Below are 15,314 nucleotides of genomic sequence, written 5' to 3'. Positions count from 1 at the left end.
TTTTATTCCAGTGATCATTATATTCTGATGTTTAGGTCACAGTCTTCTATCCAAATTTTGAAAAATTGCTTCTCAGACTTCAGTCTGGGATGGAATCTGAAAGTGCTTAAGTCTCATAAATGCAATTAATCTATTCTATCACAGGGAAAAAATAGGATCAATTTCAATGGTGAAAAGTGGATTCATATCCAGTAACATTTGTTCCCAAGTTGGAAACACCAGCATTTGCAATTTGAAGGTCTGTGTAATTTGTGATTTAAACTGAACACATTTCAAATAACGTATAAAAACTATGAGTAAACACTTGGTTTTTTTAAGATGCTGATACTTCATGTGATAAATGAAAGCCTTTAAACATAGGTTTTTCTCTCGATGCCACTACAGTACATAGATGAAAACCAAAACATTGTCAGAATGACCTGAGCTCTGATCTATTGTAGTGTCTGATGTTGTACTTAGTAAATGTATGCATCATAAAAACTGTAGCCTAATAGCTATCACTGGAAAATGTCCAAATAAAAATACAACTGTAATATTTGCTTCGGATATTTTTTGGTTGGTTGGTTGTTCATAAGCTGTGTGCTGGCATAGCCCCCAGATGATCAACAGGTTCCCTCTCTACCTTCATGGTAAGACATAGTGTTGACCGCCAAGGGAGTTGGTTAAAATATGAGGAATGTATAAATACACACACAGATACCAAGTGTGCTATAAACTGCTGTACATAGTTGAAAGTATTTTGTTTGACATAACCCGTTTCTGTCAGGATATTTTGTCACCAAGTATTAACTGTTACTGAAGTAAGACTTAAGATTTGTACTTTCCTAAAACATGGCCTTCTGTGCCATGAAAGCCCTTCAGTGCCAAGCAGGCAGGAAGGGCTGGTGAGCCTCTGGGCATATATCCACCTGCCAAAACCTGGTACTATGTTTATTCAAATCTTCTTCCTCATAAAGATAATTAAATGTAATTCCTATCAGTGCCGTAAGCTTACTAAATGCATTCGGAGTTATTTTTATCCTATTCTAAGTTAGTTAGAGATACTCCTCTGTCGTGCCTTATAGGAAGGTGATCGATACTGCTGTTGTCTTTCCCTACTTTGGTCAGGAACGGCTCCCCTCCTGATCCCTCTGGCAGCTGAAAGTGGCCATTGTATCTCATCCCTAAAGGTGTATCCACGACGCCAGCTTTGCCAGTGTGGTAACTGGGACTACCCCGCGACTCCACTACCCTTACGTACCTGTCGAAGTGAGGAGCTAGCGTGCGAGCTGTCCGCGTGAAGAGCTCCGCACGGTCAGGAATTCTGTAACCGAGTGCCGCGGGCCCCTGAGGCGGCCCGAGAGCCTCAGCCGTGCTTGCGGCGGTGAACCGCCTTCCTTGGCGGGGAAGGGCCAGGATCCGGGCTGGGCCGCTTCCCCACGCCTCGGGGCGGTGGCCGGGGGCGGGCGGGGCGCCGCGGCCACCTGCCCCTGCGGAGCCTGCTGTACCACGTCTGTCCCCGCTGGCGGCCCGGAGCGCTGTCCCCATGGCGCTGGCCGAGCTTTACACCCAGGTGAGCGGGGCGGGGAGCGGCCCTGAGGGGTACTGGAGCGCCATGGCAGGGGCGGTGCCTGAGGGGAAGCGGGGGCCGCTTTTCCCGCGCTCGCTGAGGGGGGCACGGCCGCCCCTCGAAGGAAAGGGGAAGAGGAAGGAAAAGGGTGACCAGGCTGGGCGAGTCATGCCGGACTCGTCGGCGGGTGTTTGTGCTTTCTGGGGTGGCGGCGGCGGGGCATCAGCACGTTGAGCCCCGTGTGTTACTGAGGGAGTTCGCCGGTTCGGACCTGGCGGGGGAAGGCGGCCGCTGGGCGTGCGGGAGCACCGCCTGCGGCGGGCGGCGGGGCGAAGGCACGGCTGAGCGGCTGTAAAACCCCGGCGCAGCATGAGAAAATACTTCTTTTTGAGGGAAATACTTCTTTTTTGAGACCTTTGGGCTTTAGGTGTAGGTTTCTGATGTGCTAGCCAGCGATCAGGCCATTTTAAAGTGTAAGAGCACTTCCCTGGGCGCTTAATCGCGGAGTGCTCGCTGTGTTACGCAGGTCCTGAGTAGGTTTGGCAGAACTTGGCACTAAAGGATTCTTCCACCCTAATGCGGCAGTTGTATATTTTTGCACGATTCTTCCCGCTTTTCTTGTAGTCACCAGAGTGTTGTGACGTATAATTTGTTTGGTTTTAAATTACACAAATAACATGGATATACTACTAATTTAGAAGCTGTATCTCCTCTATCACAAAAGCAGCTGCCATAATAAACTCCTCTTTAGTCTTGTGCTGCAGTGGTACTTACTCACTTGTATTAGTACCATGCTCGGAGCAGCTGAAAGAACAAATGGGGTTATTTAATCAGGAATAACGTTAGGCAGGTGAAGGGGAGGAAGGGGTGTGGGTGTAACTTGATACGAAAATGAGCAAACTCTCTTCTGTTTACTTCTAAGGCAGGGTTTGGAGGAGGCGAGCTCGGCAGGCTGGGTACGTTTGCCAATGGAGGCTCCTGGAACTGCAGGGACCTTTTCTGAAGAATCAGTACTTTTTGGTCACATGCTTTTTCCTCCCTTTCTTGTCCGTGACCTAGTGCGGTTCACTTTCTTATGTGGGAACACACTGTGTGCCCCTGAGGCTGTTTGGTGGTTGTATACTTGACTCACATAGAGTAACAGCAAATAAAGTATTCAATTTAACAGCTGTGAATATATAAGTATTTTTTTATAAGACAGGAAATCAACACAGTGTAGGAATGACACAAAAGTCAGTTTGTACTGAGACACACATGGAAAAAGCAAAGTTAAAACTGATTTAATTTAGCCATGTCTTTCATTTGTCCATTAAATAGATACTTACGGAGTTGCTTTATTCTCCCTGTGGTAGGGTAGATGAAAACATTGTCATCATACTGGTTTGGCATTGTTTAGAAAGGTTCTTTGTGTTTTTGAGTATTGAAAAAAAGCCATCATGCTGAAGGCATCAGCAAAGAGGTATCATGAAAGCGGCTGAGGTTTCGATTAGTTTTCATCACCTGACGTGTATGCCACGTTGACCTATGGTTAACCAGAAAGGTCAATTTCCATCCTTAGATATACTGAAAACTCAACTGAAGAGGTCACTGAGCAACCCAAGCTAACTTGCAGGACATCCCTGTGAAAGTCCCTCTTACCCCACATTGTTTGGTGTTGATCCTCAGGGCTTAGAGTTGAGAAAACTACTGTTGAGTAGTTGAGGTATAGTCTAGTTTGTAGGGACCCCTGTAGGCAACCACTGTTGGCGGTGTGTTTAGTGAGGGTCTTGTGTGTTCTGATGATCTGCTGGAGCTTCCAGGGCTTCCTCCAGATTAGAGAGAGAAAAAGTAATTTGTGCCAAAGCCAACAGTTGCAACATCCAAATGAGAAGATGTATGAGTCTCCAAGGTATCGGTGGGTATGCTAACGCTGCATGAAATCCTTGACTACTGTTAATTTTTCAAGTAAGCAGCTGCAGCAGTTCTCACAGGTTTACTTAAACATAGTTGGTTTAAACTAACCATGAATATAGGTGGGGTGGGGGAATTAAACGAAGGGTTCTGGCTATCAGAAGGATGCTGGAAGAAGATTATACGGCATGGTTGCTTGTGCAAGTAGGGACTGTATGGTTCTGTGCTCTCTGGTGTTACGTTACCACCTAAGAAACTCAGTACTAGTGTGTACTGGTGATTTTTCAGGCTTTTTTTCTGACGGCACTGTCCTTCCTCTTGTCCTCTCCTTATATCCACATACAGTCTTCAATGTTATCTTCGTTGCCATCTGAGGTACATGCTATATGGTATAAAAAGTATTTTGCATCAAGCTTTGAGGAAGACGGTGACGTGTCAGAAGTGGTCTCAGACTGCAAATCCTTGAACTAAAACCAGTGTCTATTAATGTACAGTTGATGCATTAGGGAGGCTTTTAGGGAGGCTGCTGCTTTGTTAAACCCTGGCAGGATGGGAAGGACACAATCTGCATCAGTGAGGAAATGAAGAAGTTGCCTGCTGTGTTATATCCTTTCAAGGAATCTTGTTTCCTATAGCTTCTAGGGCAGAGCATTTAAAGATGTCGCTAATTTTAATTTCAGCATAGGAGAACTAGGTGGTTTGAACAGCGTAATTTACATTCAAACATGTATGCTTCAGAAGGCTAGAGGTAGTTCTGTTGTCTTGATTCTTCAAATACCTAAAAGAAAACTACAATTCATCTGCCTCCATTGGAAATAAGTGCTTTTAGGAAGGGTGTTTTCTTCCTGAGGCAGAACTAGAGTATCTTACTGGGGCTGAGGCTAGTTAAGCCAGCTGATTGCTTGTAAAGAAAGAAATCTGCCTGTAGTCTTTGAAGTTTGCCCTGGAACAGGGGAAGATGTTGTTTAGAGGTTGCACTTCAGTGCCATTAAAACAAAGGTAACTGTGCAGAGTCTTTGTTGTGTAGATATCTGTGCCTATGGCAAAATACTTCTTAAGTTCAGTGTCCTAGGCTTGAATTTAGGGAAGTGATTGTCTAAATTCTGGTAAATGAGAGACTTTCTTTGGTACTTGCTCATTTGAAACCTCCTAGAAATCAGGACTCTGCCTTAAGTGTCTTTTGTTGTCTTTGTTCAGTGTTAAGAGGGTTTGAAGAGCCTGGCAACAGTCTGGCCCTTGTTCACTTTCCTGCACGCTGTGTTGTTCTGCAGACTTTACACTAAACAGGAGCAGAAAAAGCATGTTTGAGATTAATGAGTCTGCTCTCATTTTTTCTTTCACGAAGAAAAACTAAAACACAAAAATAGAGCCCGCTGTACAGAGCTAATAATCCCAGAACGTCCTGGCATCCAGTTCAGCTTTTAAGTTGCACTTTATGTTTGAAAACTTTTTTTTTTTTTTTTATGCTAGTCTGATAGTATGATAATAGCTAAGCTAACTATTATCTTGTTTTTCTGTTGTAGTACAATAGGGTTTGGATTCCTGATAATAAAGAAGTTTGGCAGTCTGCAGAAATCACAAAAAACTACAAAGCTGGAGACCATTTTCTCCATGTGCAGTTAGAAGATGGAACTGTAAGGAGAAAAGCCTTCATTATTGTTGGGTTTGCTGAGATATGATTATGTAGAAACACAGGACTCACCATTATGGGATCTAAATAACTTGCCCATATTTTCTTTTAGGATGACCCTGCAGTGACCAGAATTTTATCATATTGAAATTTGTACAGTAAACAGCTCTTACCTAAAAATATGAAGAGTGCGATCCTACTGCCTGTATAGCATTAGTATAGAATACATACTTCAAAGATCACTTCACTTTTGAAACAAACACTGAAACCTATCTTAAGTTGAAATAAATCAGAAGTGCAAGGCAGGCATAGTTATCTCTCACAGAGCTACTGTTGCTTTTTTTTCCTGAAGTTGTTGCTTTAGCTAGATCTTTTAATTTTGGTATCCAAGTTCTTACAGATTTAATATTTTGGAAACAGTATTTCTGCATTCCTGTTCTCTAAAGACAAGTATTGAATGTATGATTAAATGAATTTATTGAAGGAAACAGAAGTGAGTTTTAAACTTGATGTAAAGAACTGAAGGTTGCCAGTAAGGATAGTTTTAGCGCTAACTTAAGTTCTGACCAGGTGTTTACTTTAATTCAGTTGCAGCTGGTCTGCCCTTTTCAGCTGTATTTGAAATATGCATGTGTTTAGAGAGCTAAATGCATTTCCCATTTTCATTGATTTTAATACAAAATATTATAAACAAAGAGAATGTAGCTTTTTATAAATAACAAAGAGCTCCATCTTACTTTCATGATCTCCAAGTCCCCTAAGTTCAGTGGGATGTATGGAATTGATGAAATACAAGATCAGACAGGGCTCTGTCAACCCTGTAACTTCGTGTGAAGGTAAAAGATCAATTTGTGTTTATGCAAACATAATGCATTTTATGATGTTTCAAGTGATTTTTGTTGACAGGAACTGAATTACCCTGTTGATCCAGCTGTTTTACCACCCTTACGAAATCCTGACATACTTGTTGGTGAAAATGATCTCACTGCACTTAGTTATCTCCATGAACCAGCTGTTCTACACAATCTTAAAGTTCGTTTTGTGGAGTCTAAGCTCATCTACACCTATAGTGGTAAGCAAAATAAAACACAAGTTTTTAAAAAAAAATTATTAAAAAAAAATAATCTTGGATTACTTTGCAATATGATGTGAGTAATGTTTTCCCTCAAGTGTATTTTAACTCATTTAAGTGAACTTGTTTTTGCATGAGTATAGACTGTTGATCAGGATCACCTACCTAGTTTAGAAAATATTGTGGCTTTGTGTCAGTTTAACTGCTGTTGCCGAAAACTGGCATTTCATTGAACTAACTTGTGTTTTATTTTTGTTTTGTACACTTGCTTGTAGGAATAATTTTGGTTGCAATAAACCCCTATAAACAGTTGCCAATATATGGAGATGCTATTATCCACGCATACAGTGGGCAAAACATGGGGGACATGGATCCACATATATTTGCTGTGGCAGAAGAAGCATACAAGCAAATGGCAAGGTTCAGTATGTTGTTTAATGTCCATAAATAACACTTGAACGTCTAGTGGTAGTGTTAATTGTCACTTTATTTAACTGCTTATGTGCCGCTGGCTGTTAAGAACACCTTTGAATGGGTGGCTTAACTAGGGAAGGAGTAATTCCTTAACCAGCTGAGGAATTTCTAGAACTTGTAACTACTTTCATTCTTGATGAGGCGCAAAACACTATTTTAGCTGAGTGAGTAGCAATGACATCAGCCTAGAGTTTACAACCGAAGAGGAGTTAACAGAAGAACAGATGAAAGATGGAACTGATATGAGAGTTGACCACAGCTGTGTTTTCATACATTTGTTTTGTATGTATAATTTTTACATTTATATGTGCATTTTAGACATGTCTGATTTAAACTGTCTGATTATTTGGTTTTAGAAATAACAAAAATCAGTCTATTATAGTCAGTGGAGAATCAGGAGCTGGAAAGACTGTGTCTGCAAGGTACACTATGAGATACTTTGCCACTGTAAGTCAGTCAAGCAGCAATGCACATGTGGAGAATAAAGTACTGGCATCCAATCCAATAACTGAGGTGAGTTTCAGAGAGTATCTGTCAAGTCTGTACTCGTCAAGGAAAGAATTCTGAGAGCTGCTGGGCATCTTCGAAATCTTTAGGGATGTTTTAGCTGCCAAAGTTAGATATCTAAATTAGAAGCCTACTGTCTGAATGTTACCGATGGAAAGAGGTAGTCACCTTCAGGAACAGCCAGGTTCTGCCTAATTTACGAGTGGCCCTTTGGAGGCACTACTTTGCCTCCAGGGTTTTATCTGACCACATTCTGTTAATTAGATGATGAGAAAACAGTATTGAACAAGTTGTTTGTTTGTTTTTATTAATTGGAATAGAAAGTGGTTTAAGGTTCCTTATAGTGGGAAAACAGACTTTCTCTAATTCTCAGTTTATGTAGTGTTACAGTATTTGCCTTGAGGCTTACCTTCAAATTTGAGCCTCAAAATTTAAATCTCACAGCTCAATGCTGAGATTATTCCTTGAGCACCTTTGATTTTAGGAACTTGTAGTTCAGTCATGTTTTGACAAAGTTATTCTTATGAAAGATGCAAGTAAAACAAATTCTAAAAGTTTTACGATTTTTGTAGGCTGTCGGTAATGCAAAAACCACGCGGAATGATAATAGCAGTCGATTTGGAAAATACACTGAAATCAGTTTTGATCAGAGTTACCAAATCATTGGCGCTAACATGAGAACATACCTGCTTGAGAAATCCAGAGTTGTCTTTCAGGTGGGTAAAATAAGGTTAAAAACGGTCAATGTCAGTATAGCTACTAATGTACTACCCTTCACTAGTTTCATACAGAAAATGTTATGTGAAGCTCTGAATAGTATGTCTGATCAACATTTGATTGAAATTTTAATAGGAGCTAATCTTATTTATAATAAGAAACTAATTTATTCTGTGTTATTCTAATGTTAAGTGGAGGATGAATCTCAGGGACAATTCCGTGAGATAAGTGCAAGAAGTATTTGAGAAATCTGTGACTTTCAGTCACAACAGTAACACGTGCCAGTTGTATCTGGAAAGGAGCAGCGTATACAGGGCAGCGAGAGTCTCGGTAAAAAACTGGCTGAAAATTTATAAGGCCAGGGCTTATTACATGTGACTCATCACAGTGTCAGAGCATAGTTGTGATAATCTAATAAAGCAAGCATTTAATTTTATGAGACTGTTTTTACACCGTCCTCTTTTTTAGTAGTATTGTAACTTTTTAAGTACTATGAAAAATACTTCTATATATCTGCTGCCTGAAGGATGGTTTGGAAATAGAAAGTTTTCTGAGTTACCATGGGGCAGTGTTTCAGCTGGCTCTCCTACACAGTTGTTCCTTACAGTATTTGTCAGTTCTTATTAGTAGATGGCTGTTCAAGCTGAATTAGAGTAACAGTCTTGGGGAAGAACTCAGCGTATCGGTAAGGGAAATAAAGTATACTTGAATTTATCGCTTTCAGAGCTCTTGTTGAAGTGTAAGATGTGCCATTTTAATATTGGGCGATTTCTTTGCCAAACTATGTTGCAGCAGAATTTAGCCTTCAAGTATTGTAATCTCTTTACAGTAGTGTTGAATAGTGAATGTTTTTCTGTTCGTTTGTTGGTTTGGGTTTTGTTTTGTTTTCTTCCTGTAATGGTAGTCTTTGCTTTAATTTACAGTCAGAGAATGAGAGAAACTACCATATATTTTATCAGTTGTGTGCATCTGCTATGCAACCTGAGTTTGAGCATCTTAAATTGGGTAGGTCTCAAGAAAATAACCTACTATTCATTTTTGCAGTGCAATATTTTGAAGAATGGATTTTCAAGTGCTAGGATGTTAAGTGCTTTATAGCATAAATCTCTCAGACTTAGGATGGGATGTGCATTTTTAAGTCACTTAGCAATTAATCCTGCTTGTATTGAACTTGATAGCAAATCCCTGGTAACTTGAATAGTGCTTCATCAAGTACCTAAATGTCTTTGAAAATCTTATTCTAATACTTTCTGTGGTGACAGATGCCATAATGATAGTTTAGGGGCTTGATTCATTAATCTACAGAGAAGCTTTAATGCCACCTGGGAGAAGCAGAACTTGGCTATACATTTGCTCAGTCTTCATTCCTGTTTGTGTATTAGATCGAGTATTAAGATTGCTGGGAATTATGAATACTAATTTGTGTCAGTTTAACTGAGTTAGGCATATGAATTTCTCTCAGAAAAAGAGGACCTCCAGCTCCTTGCTGAAGAGCTGTCATTTGACAGCATCTTCGATTTTCTGGTGTTACAAGACTCTTTAACAAGCGTCTATCCCCAGTGCCAAATTTTCCAGCCTTACAAGTTTTACTTCTTATCTGTAGGAAGCGCAGAACAATTTAACTACACAAGAATGGGTGGCAGCACAGTAATAGAAGGCGTTGATGACAGAGCAAATATGGTGGAGACTCAGAAGACATTTGCCTTACTGGGTAAATTCTTGGGGATACCTTTTCAATACATTTAAAAATCGTTTTTTTTTCTGAAATGGGCAAAGGTGAATTGTTTCTGAAATACCCAAACCATTAGTAGTAATTACCAAAATAGTTTCTTTCATAGCTTATCCATTGCACTGTTGGTCTGTTTTAAAAGTACTGGGAAAGAGCAAATGGCTCTTAGCAATTAGTGATCATTGTTAATGGTCAAAATCACTAAGGGCTGGAGTCTTCTTGGGCATTAAGCTAACATGGTGTGACAGAAGTGGAATTGGAAGCTCCTTTGCCCCTATATGGCTTATGTGAAAGCCAAATCAGACTTGAGCTGGCACTTGGGGAGGTATAGGAATTTATGCCTAACCTCTCATTGGGTCAGATGGGCAGAAAGTAGGCAGAACCAAGGCTTTGCGTAGTAGTCTGCAGAGATGCTATACCATTCTTGGCTACACAAAAAGCAAGTAATCCAACATTGTGCTATTTTTGTTAATTGTACTGTTTCTGAGTATTTAAAATAATCAAGAATTGTTTTTTTAGGTCTGAAGGGGGATTTTCAGATGGATGTTTTTAAAATGCTGGCAGCAATCCTGCACTTAGGCAATGTGGAAATAACAGCTGTTGGAGATGAAAGGTCATCCATCAGCGTAAGGAAGTATCTCATTCAATACCAATGGTTTATTTTATATTCTATGCCAAAAGTCCTTTAGCAATAGTTTTTCTCATACCTGGGGCTCAGGGCAGCAGTAAATCTGGTATACTAAACTTAAAGAGATTTCTCCATCTTCATCTGTGTAGAATCACAGTGAGTGTTTATGCAAATGCTGGTTTGTGCCCAAGTTCAGAAAGCCTGAACAAAAGGCAAAAATGTGCTTAAGGGAACACCATATCCAACTGATCCACAGCTGTTGGAAACGTCATTTGGGACTATATGCAGGGTACAGGAAAGACAGCGTTGTCAAAGCTGCTCAGACTGTCCCAGCAGACTATGCAAATCTAAAAAGCAAGGACACCTGAACATAGACTAAAGTAACTTTTTCTTCCCATGTCTTAATCCAAAGCATCTCATCCAGTCTAGGTTTTTCTCTCCTGTATCAGAGGCTCTATCCAGTATTATTTGCTTTAGGTCTTCTTGATATTTTGCCAGACAAATAAGTGAAGAGAGCCTCTATAAAAATAAAAGTCGTAGTTTGTTGTCAGTGGTGCTAGGATTTCACTGTCTAGACAACAGTTAAAGTATTAAATGTAACCTAATAATACTTATTTACCTTCTTTAAAGCTGAAAGATAAACATCTCAATATATTCTGTGAACTTCTGGATTTAAACTGTGACAGAATGGCACAATGGTTGTGCCACCGAAAGATTATCACTACCTCAGAGACTGTAATAAAGCCAATGACGAGAGCGCAAGCTGTTAATGCGAGGGATGCTCTGGCAAAGAAGATCTATTCTCATTTATTTGACTTTATTGTGGAAAGAATTAACCAAGCTTTGCAGTTCCCTGGCAAACAACATACTTTTATTGGTGTTTTGGACATTTATGGGTAAGACTTTCTCTGGAAACAAATTTACTTTAAGTTGTGTCTTTTCTCTACAGTCGGTAAGAGGCACTTTTCAATTTATGCTGCTACTGAATTTAGAGGGGTTTGTTTTACTAAGAGGTCATAGACGTGTAAGTTCTTTAGCGTCCAGAGTAGTAGAAATGTTCAGCAACTATAAATATTAGTATTTTTGTGAATGAGGTTTAAATTTAACTTTTTATATGATACTTTTAGATTTAACTCTGGATTTTTTTAGCTCTGTTATGTCCGGTAACATTAACTTCTAGGGAAATTTTGAAATGCCTTGGCATCTTCATTAGTCTTACAGTTATTTATTTTTCTTAGGAATATTAGGATAGCTCCAAAGTCTTAGAAAGATACTACCATTTGTATTTAAATATCAAGGGATTTTTTTTCTTACTTGACATGTGTTTCAGCTTTGAAACGTTTGATGTGAACAGTTTTGAACAGTTTTGCATCAATTATGCTAATGAAAAACTGCAGCAGCAATTTAACCTGGTATGTTCTTTTATTTGTTACAGTTCTTTGTTTATTTTGCTTCAGTTTTGAGATTATCAATAATGGATATTAGCAAATGCTATTTGTATTTGAGTAATGGGTATTTCTGGGTAATGGCTATCGAGTAATAGATAAAAATATTTTGTTTATATATGTATACATACATGCTCACATACACATAAATGAAAATTTCTGAGTTTATTTTCTCACAAGACAGACATACAGTGTACTACAAAATATATATTTTGCTTCTCTCTTATGTATTCAGTCACACACATGCACATGATGTTTTTTTTCTTCCTTATTTATTACCTTATATTTTCATAATTTTCACGTATCTAGCATGTCTTTAAACTTGAACAAGAGGAATATATGAAGGAAGATATCCCATGGACTTTAATAGACTTCTATGACAACCAGCCTGTCATTGACCTTATTGAAGCTAAAATGGGAATTTTAGAACTTCTAGATGAAGAGTGCTTGGTAATTTAAAAATTCTTGTATTAAAAGCTCATAAAAAACTATATAGATTTTTACAAGTTGGGCTTGTAATCCGGCCTTTTAAATCGGAAGTAGAGCATTTTCCTCATAAAAGGAACTTAAATGTTTGCCCTCTATTTGGTAATTTTAATTGTAAGCCACATAGTCTATTTTTCTCTTATAAATTTAAGAACCTAAAAGTAGATTCTTACCTAGAAGCTAACCCAGCAACTAGAGTTCTTCACTGTGAGGGTAGTGCAGTACTAGAACAGGTTAAGCAGATGTGCAGGGGGATCCCCATCCCTGGATACTTACAGGATTTGAGTTCAAACAGCAGCTTGATCTAGTGTTGGTGGTAGTCTTGCTCTGAGCAGGAATTTGGACTTTCCAAACTCCAGGGGTCTCCTCCACCAGTATTTCTACAATTCAGTTATTCCACAAATCACTAGTTTTGATACCAAAAAACCAGTCTTCCTTTCCTTTTCTTTTAAGTTCTTGTTGAACCTAACAAACTTTGCCTTTTCTTCTTCAGTCTTACTATTTTTTCCTCTGTGCTCTTTCCTGACTGTAGCAATTCCTGAATCTCTATTTTTTAACTCTACATAGGGTTAGTTCCCTTAGGCTTCCAAACTTACTGAAGTAGCTTTGTTAGTGAAGAACAGGGGAGGGAAAGGTGAGCCCTGTTAAAATGTTCTCTAAAACGTGTTTTGATGATACTGGCAAGTCGTACTTCTCAGAATTCAAACCATGGAGTAATATGGGAGAAATTAGGGAATATTCCCTAACTCATTAGCTTATCTGTTATTCTGCTTATTAGCATTCTCAGGAATCAGATTGCCCCTGATTGCAGGTAGCATCCTCTCAGGACAAAATGGTTTATGACTTGTCAGAGAAGTAACTCTAGTCAGCAAATTTGTGGATTAATACGACCTTGTTTCTTAAAATTATTTGCTACAGGGAGTCACTGGCTAGTCTGAAAAGACAAAAACTGTTGTTATGAGGCCTCCTAACTCCCTGAAGATGCTTTATTCAGACAGTATTTATTGATAGTAAGCAGTTTTGCCGTTTTTACAATCCAACACAGTTTTGTTAAAGAGATCGCCCTTCTCATTTTTACAGTTACCTCATGGAACAGATGAAAACTGGCTTCAAAAGCTATATAATAATTTTGTCAATAAAAATGCACTCTTTGAAAAGCCAAGGATGTCAAACGCATCTTTCATCATTCAACACTTCGCTGATAAGGTAGAGAGTAAACAACTTGGTATTATTTTACCCTGTTACTAGCAGTAGCTCATTCAGAAAAGAAAAAAACTTAGGAAGTACGGGAAATATTAACCACGCTTGTTTGGAACTTCTATAAAATTGATCTTCAATACATAGTACTATTTATTTATTGGCAATACTGCCCATAACGTGCCATTTAAACATAAGAAGTGCTTAAGATAATGAATTTGGGAGTATAAAAATACATCATCAAGATAAAGAGGCAGGAAAAGAGTACAATGTATAAATAAAATAGTTGATTTTGTAGTCCATTACATTTTAGTTATTGATGTTTCAAGTGTAGTATTCCTTTTTTGGTATTTTGATTTGAAATCATAGAATAATGAAGAGAGAAGGAAAGAAATTCCTAACGAAGACAGAAGGAAATTGCAGTTGATAGTAGATTCTAACAGTTTGTCCTGCTTCTAAATTTGCAGTGTGCATGTATGTATGCTTGCCATAATGAAACTGAAAAAAGCAGAGTTTCAGCCATCGTGTTTAAGACTAATAAAGAGTTGTTGGTCACCACAGCTTAAAGTTGTTTTTCCAACTGTTCATGTATTGCTGAAAAGGTAATGATTTTACCTGTTTGCACAGGTACAATATAAATGTGAAGGATTTCTGGAAAAAAACAGAGATACAGTACATGAAGTATTGATTGAAATCTTGAAAGAGAGCAAGGTTTGTGAACAATCAGTAATGGTTAATTTTCTGAGTACCTGATTGTACTGGAATTCATTCAGATCTGGTTTTAAAAGATTTGTTCTGATAAAAAGATTTTTTTAATACATTGAAGCAATTAGTTTATTCTTAATTTTTATTATGTTCTAGAAGTGTATATTTTTAATGTTAAAATAACATACAAAATGGAAAAACACAGTATTCATTTTCATATATGTGCATTTATTTTGCTCATTATGTTAGTAATTTTTTTCTTAATATCTTCCTTGAAGAGCATTTTGGAATCCTTGTAAGCGAACAATTCAGTTTATTTTTTTCCTGTGGTCGTAACATGTAGCTTTGATAGGTAGTTTATCATTAACACCTGCCTTTGTTTATTCTTCAAAAGAGATTAAGAGAATGCTAGAGCAGGGAAAACAAAAGATGTCTTGTATGTGCCTGCCACTTCCCATCTGCTTGAAGGCCCTATCCCTTTCGAGTCTACAGCCTTGAGACTTCAGGATGACTGTTCAGAAGCTAGCTTAATCTGACCAAAAACCATATTCTTAATTTAAATTAAATATGGTGAAAATATAACCTTAAGTGGTCTTATTTTTAACTCTGTCTGTATTTATGTCCATGTTTGCTTATACCGAAATAGCTTTTGCAGGCCTGCTTAACAGCTGTTGAGTTTTCTCTGTGAAATGTGTAAGTGCTTCACAATAAACTCAGAATTTTTGCAACTGTTTCTTCGAGTAGATTGTGGCTTAAAGATCCGGCTCCAAGTCCTGCACTGGCCTAAGCATTAAGATGGATGGAGTTTGCATTTTTATGTTATAGTAAATGTAACTTTTATTTAAATGTTATTACAGTTACATGGTATTTAACTATGATTTTTTCACCACACTTTTAGTTTCATCTGTGTGCAAATTTTTTTCAAGACAATCCGGTGTCCGTTTCACCTTTCGGTTCAACTATAAACATCAAGTCTGCAAGACCTGTTATCAAGTCACCTAACAAACAGCTCCGGCTGACTGTTGGCAGCAAGGTACCACATAAATGTGCTGTTCTGTGATGCTTGTACTTCAGGGAAGTGTACTGGACAGTCTGAGACTACGATACTGTATTCTGTTACTATTCACGGGAATAGTTTTCAGCACAGCAGGAGGCAGCCCCAGTACTGTGCTCCCGGTCTGGGTATAAGTAGGTGGGTTTCATTTATATATAGGAGACCATTAGGTACAGAAGGACTGTTAAGTTTCCTGCACTTAAAATCTAAACTCTAAGAAAATCTCCCAAT

General features: G+C 38.6%; 1 protein-coding gene across 2 annotated transcripts in view; it reads left to right on the top strand.

The window, feature by feature from the left end:
- The first annotated feature begins 1,525 nt into the window (after positions 1-1,525).
- MYO5C (myosin VC) overlaps positions 1,526-15,314 on the top strand; it is a 34,638-nt gene continuing 20,849 nt past the window's right edge. For both annotated transcript variants that reach the window (XM_086471706.1, XM_086471705.1), the window contains exons 1-15: positions 1,526-1,552; positions 4,963-5,073; positions 5,976-6,141; positions 6,417-6,561; positions 6,972-7,128; positions 7,695-7,838; positions 8,763-8,844; positions 9,443-9,550; positions 10,088-10,194; positions 10,827-11,092; positions 11,527-11,608; positions 11,951-12,091; positions 13,208-13,333; positions 13,952-14,035; positions 14,928-15,062. In XM_086471706.1, coding sequence (XP_086327832.1) covers positions 1,526-1,552; positions 4,963-5,073; positions 5,976-6,141; positions 6,417-6,561; positions 6,972-7,128; positions 7,695-7,838; positions 8,763-8,844; positions 9,443-9,550; positions 10,088-10,194; positions 10,827-11,092; positions 11,527-11,608; positions 11,951-12,091; positions 13,208-13,333; positions 13,952-14,035; positions 14,928-15,062 — 1,881 coding nt within the window. The remainder of the gene's footprint in view (positions 1,553-4,962; positions 5,074-5,975; positions 6,142-6,416; positions 6,562-6,971; positions 7,129-7,694; positions 7,839-8,762; positions 8,845-9,442; positions 9,551-10,087; positions 10,195-10,826; positions 11,093-11,526; positions 11,609-11,950; positions 12,092-13,207; positions 13,334-13,951; positions 14,036-14,927; positions 15,063-15,314) is intronic.

Source organism: Leptosomus discolor, chromosome 11, assembly GCF_034619465.1.
Source record: "Leptosomus discolor isolate bLepDis1 chromosome 11, bLepDis1.hap2, whole genome shotgun sequence".
In the NCBI taxonomy this organism is placed as follows: Eukaryota; Metazoa; Chordata; class Aves; order Leptosomiformes; family Leptosomidae; genus Leptosomus; species Leptosomus discolor.
Note: the sequence above shows the minus strand (reverse complement) of the source record. Positions and strands in the feature narration are given on the sequence as shown.